The following is a 5,000-nucleotide window of genomic DNA, read 5'->3' as shown; positions in this document are numbered from 1 at the left end:
AAAAAAGGAAATTAAGCTATTTGGCTTCTCCTTCCACAATAAGAAAATTAAATGACCTTTTTCCACAGACACTAGTAATTATCCAAAAAATATCAATTAAATCATTCTTGTGCTCTTTCATTGTTGCAAAATTTAATGGTAAAACATTTAGGAGATGCCCATGTATTACCCACTGACCTATGCACTAACACAACAGCCTCTAAAAAACTACTATATTCATTTTGGTGAGGCTGCACTCCATTCCTACTTACTGAAGAATAGAAAACTAGTCTAAGCTCTATCTTACCAGAACACACAAGCTTGAGATTCATTAGCCTTTCACTTGACAGTATCTAACTCTCAGAGGGAACCTATAATTATAAGCTCTCCAGCAATTTCCAAGTGAATACAGATAAACAGGGTATAATATTAGATGTAAAATTCCCATCTGATAGTGACTGTGGATGTCTTCTAACCATTTACCATATAAAATTAGGCCAGTTTTTCAATTTGTTTCCTATGACCAGAAATGGTTTATGTTTGAAAGGATATCATGTTTGCAAATGGCACGACTTTTACACGTGGAATACAAACCAATCATCACAAAACCAACCAGAAAAAATCAACCTCAGGATTTTTCTGAAGTGCTCAAACAAAGAAATTCCTCATAATTACTGAAAAAAAACACACCCGTCCCCAACCCCAACCAAAGCCACCCAGCGGCCATCGTGTCAAGATCAGCCAGGCCTCCCAAACCCCAAAGAGACAGCCCAACCTGGCCCAAGTCCTACCCTCACCACACCAAACCCCAAACTGCTCCTTTCTGAATCCTGCCCCTGCCACCCACCACAGAAGGCTCTCCCTGTCACCCCAAAGGCTAGCGAAGATGGCTCGAAACACATCTGAAATATACGCCACGAGCGAGGTAATAGAGCTTCACTTCAGTCTCAATCAACTTAATTGAAATTCATGTTGGCGAGACGCTTCCCAGCCATGACAGGGGAGGAAAGGCAGATGGTGACGCCTCGCCAGATGGCTACCACTCGCAGGTGGTGCCCGGTGCAAGCTCACGTGCAGGGATGGGCCAAGAGTGTCAATTATCTTGGCAAAAGAGGGTTGCAAGTGCCAATCTTGGGTCAATCCCCTTTGTCACAACACGTCACAAATGCAATCAGTTATCCTTTGATATCCTCCCTTTCCGGACGTCCAAGCTGCTCTTCGCTCAGCTCAAGCGTGCACTCCTGACTTCAGAACCACGCCTTTCGGGGTACTTACCTGCTTGGACTCTTTTTCTGGTCCATACCTTGCTGTGAGGACAGCAGATACCAGACCAGCCCTCCAGTGCCTCCGCCGCCACCACACAACAGACACGTTCCAACAACATGCGGCCTGGACTCGCGAGCAACATCCAGGAACCCCTCTTCCTAAAGGGTTTCTTCTGAATTAACATCATATTTTTCTCAGCACAGATGAGTCCACCTCTTTTTCCAAGCCATTTTCGGAATTATGGTATGATTATAGATTATGGTAATTATTTTTTCTAAAGAATAAAAAGTTGAGATCGGAGTACGCTACCAGGTCACGTGATCCTCATAAGTCAGGATGTAAACAATGGAGGAGGAAGGAGACGCCGTGTTGGCCAAAGTCAACAAAATCTCTACTATCTTCTCTTCTTGACAGATACGGTGACCAGACCGCCAGGGTATGATCTTTTACATGTTCCGATGAGAATTTAGGCAGAACCGGTTTATTTCCTCCAATTTTTCTACCATGACAGACACTTATTTGGCGTGCTCGGCATATAATCTTGGGCATCTAATCTTTCTATAAACAAGATCAACTTTATATGATTCTAAACCTAAAAAGTTAAGTGAAACCGGCTTATACAACATGACCTTCGAATATACAGTGGCTGGAAAATTATATGCGCGTGTTAGTTTATGTGTATAAATTTTGACAGTGGTAGAGGTGTTCATAATCATGTCTTGGGGAAATTTTCAGGAAAAGTAAATGTTGTCGTAGGTGTAACTGTGGTGAAGTACTATATACATAGTTTTGGTGTAATTGTAGGCCTCTTTGGTAACATTCTCTAATATCAAACTCTATGAAGCAATTTTTGATGGTTTGTGGTCACAGCAAGATATTTTGTTATGACAGACAAAGTATAAAAATGCGTTTTCTTTACTGCATGGAGAGTCCATAGAAAATTATCAAACAACTTGGTGGTATGCTAAACTCACCCAGAATAATTCTATTGATCTTAGGAATTTATTAGTTCTAACACCTATAACATATATTAAAAAATCAAGCCAGTTCATGAAAAGTTATGAGTCCATAAGAATTAATTAGAGCGTGCAGAGCCATTTCTGCCGGGCCACGCCTTGCAGCGTCTTAACAAACCGCTTGGTCTGTGGAGTACAGCTGTACGCTTCGGTGATACGCCAGAGTGCTTCAAGCGGGGTGTTCGGCTTGATGTACCGAACTCTTGCACTCAAAGTCATCTCGTTGCCATTAATCTCCAGAGTGTAGAATTTTTATTTATTTTCTTCACTCGGCAGAAACGGGTTAAAGACAAACATTCCACTAAAGTCAATACCACATCAAATGACTCACTACCAACCCATAGCTGCTCGACACCCATTGGACCCTAATCCCTGATTCCCATACATAACCTTTAAAGAAATAAAACCCAGAAGTAGTGTAACCCATGCTAAGGGGTTGCATTTACATACAATGAATGGACTTGTTTCCAGTGGCATGTACTTCTATGCAACACATGTCAAGCCTGCTCTGAGTTGTGTGTGCTAAACAGTTGTTCACTTGTTTGACTCTTCAATAACTGCAGTCATTGAGGGGTTACATCCTTAAGAGTAGACTTAAATTCATGCTTTAGCTTGGAAAATCATATATGCTGCAGCCAGTCAGAGAGTGTGAGGAAGTTACAAGTTACATTGAGCTAAATATCTGCAGCATTACAACTCCACTGAGGCAGTGGCTCTTATTTGTCCATGTTGCATTCCATTTCTGTATAACTAGTCCATTATTTTATATGGTAACATATGATTTTGGATCAAAATTTATTTTTTACATCATGATTATAATGGTTATTTCTAATCCAATTTCACTTGAAACTTTCTGAGATTTATAATGGAAGCTCTTCAGTCTTAAGTCCAACCTGATAATGGTGTAGAGTCAGGCATTCATCACTGCTTCAGAGCCCGGGCAGACCATATATTTTACTATTAGTGAGCGACCCAAGCTTTGTCCTGCCTAATAAATACCATTATGTGCTTGTTTTGCACTTTTAAGTAGGTCAGGGTTCCTGGATTAATAACACTGCCATGTTGCTTGCTATTTTGTTGACTTAAAACTAAGCTGCATATAATTGTATTCGTCTACTTACCATACACAATGCAATTTATATATTGACTATTTATTTTCTTTTATATTCCAGACTAATTAACATTGAGAAATTGAACAAGCAGAATGCCCAAGCAGTCAAAACACAACCACAGAACCCTGAGGAATTTTATAACCGAGTCAGTTCCTTCAGACCAGGATTGTGGAATGTGCAAGAATTGACCCCTTTGGAGTGTGCAAGATGGGGCTGGCGTATCCAGGAAAAGGATGTTCTTCAGTGCGTCACTTGCCGAGAGGTTGTGTGTGCAATCCTACCTGATGTTCGGGATTTCAAAGCTTGTGAGTGTAGCATAGTTGTTTGTGTTTTACAGTTTCCAGTTTTGTTTGTTTGTGACTAATCTAGGATTTTTTTTGAGTGAAGCAGACAATGGCTTTATTACTTCTGATAATTTTTGGAAATAGATTACTTTTTTCCAAAAGGTATGGCTGACTGCTGTTTGATATGCATAATAGAAAAAAAAAAAAAATACAAACAATAATCTTTATAACTGGGAGATATCTTATGTTTTTGTTCAATAGATACCAAAAATCTTTGAAAAATAATAGTACTGTATTCTGATAATTTTATAACCATTCAGTTGATATGTTATAGATAACAAAAGGTAAATTATGAAGCAACAAACAGTACCCTCTCAAAGCATGAAATCTTTTTACAGATGAAAAGTACCTTGGTCTGTTGAAAAGCAGGATAGTAGAAGCCCACAAAGATGCCTGTGGTTGGAAACACAACCCAAGTCCTGAAGAGTTTGTCCAGCCACCTTATATTGGTTCTATTGAAGACATGCGCAATCTCACAAATTCTGCTCGGACACTGGCTGCCCTAAATTCAGCTCTTCCCTACCTTGATGTTGAAGCTTTATCAGATAGCCTTGTAAGTACAGAAAGTGATGAACTGTTAGCTTGTTTTGCATCTTCTTATGAAGTAAAACACTTGTTCTTAATAGTACTTATTTTAGCACTGAGTATTTGTAAAACTTTATACAGATGAAAATGTTTAGCCTAAGAATATATTTACAAAGAATATGTGTAGCGCTTACAGCAATCAGTATTTCAGGGAGCAGATAGAGACCTTATTGTGGGATTGTTCCAAAATGATAGCACCGATTATGAAGTCCAGGCTTCCAGTGTGCTATTGGTTTTGAGTGGATGGATTCGTGGTGAAGGAGCATATTTAAGGTTTGTAGAATGGCATTCTTTGAGCAGAACTGAGTGGCAATGTAGTTCTGCGGATTCAGTTACACAGTTTCAAAATGTAGAAAGATCTATTGCTGCACAGTATTCTTGTGGTTATTAATACATTTCATAAAAGGTAACAATCATCGTATATGTAAGCAGCAAATCTTTAATTTCATGTTCAAAGAGGCAATTTCATAGTTATTATCATTCAATTTGTTTTGAGGCAAGGTTTCATTTAGAATTTTTTGCAATATGTCAACAGGTGCAAAGTCTGCAGAAGATCAGTGGGACTCTGGAGTTTCATAACCAGAGCTGATGAATTAGAAAGGGCTCATGCAGTCTCTCCTGCTGCTACACCATCAGGAAAGAGAAAGAGAAATGAAGAGCAGGTTCAGGAGACTGTGGAAGATGAAGAGATGGATCAG

General features: G+C 39.4%; 2 protein-coding genes across 5 annotated transcripts in view; one reads left to right on the top strand and one right to left on the bottom strand.

The window, feature by feature from the left end:
- The window catches only part of LOC125038839 (YY1-associated factor 2-like), a 30,707-nt gene extending 29,329 nt beyond the window's left edge, over positions 1 to 1,378 (bottom strand). The window contains exon 1 of one of the 4 annotated variants that reach the window (XM_047632439.1): positions 1,255 to 1,378. In XM_047632439.1, coding sequence (XP_047488395.1) covers positions 1,255 to 1,280 — 26 coding nt within the window. In that variant the 5' untranslated portion in view covers positions 1,281 to 1,378. The remainder of the gene's footprint in view (positions 1 to 1,254) is intronic. The other 3 variants (XM_047632442.1, XM_047632441.1, XM_047632440.1) reach the window with 3 other exon arrangements.
- LOC125038987 (probable E3 ubiquitin-protein ligase bre1) overlaps positions 1,362 to 5,000 on the top strand; it is a 5,417-nt gene continuing 1,778 nt past the window's right edge. The window contains exons 1-6 of the mRNA XM_047632705.1: positions 1,362 to 1,410; positions 1,558 to 1,681; positions 3,434 to 3,678; positions 4,056 to 4,270; positions 4,454 to 4,575; positions 4,838 to 5,000. The exon at positions 4,838 to 5,000 is cut by the window's right edge and continues 972 nt beyond it. Of these exons, the coding sequence (XP_047488661.1) occupies positions 1,362 to 1,410; positions 1,558 to 1,681; positions 3,434 to 3,678; positions 4,056 to 4,270; positions 4,454 to 4,575; positions 4,838 to 5,000 (918 nt within the window). The remainder of the gene's footprint in view (positions 1,411 to 1,557; positions 1,682 to 3,433; positions 3,679 to 4,055; positions 4,271 to 4,453; positions 4,576 to 4,837) is intronic.

The sequence above is a fragment of the Penaeus chinensis genome, chromosome 26 (genome assembly GCF_019202785.1).
Source record: "Penaeus chinensis breed Huanghai No. 1 chromosome 26, ASM1920278v2, whole genome shotgun sequence".
NCBI lineage: Eukaryota > Metazoa > Arthropoda > Malacostraca > Decapoda > Penaeidae > Penaeus > Penaeus chinensis.
Note: the sequence above shows the minus strand (reverse complement) of the source record. Positions and strands in the feature narration are given on the sequence as shown.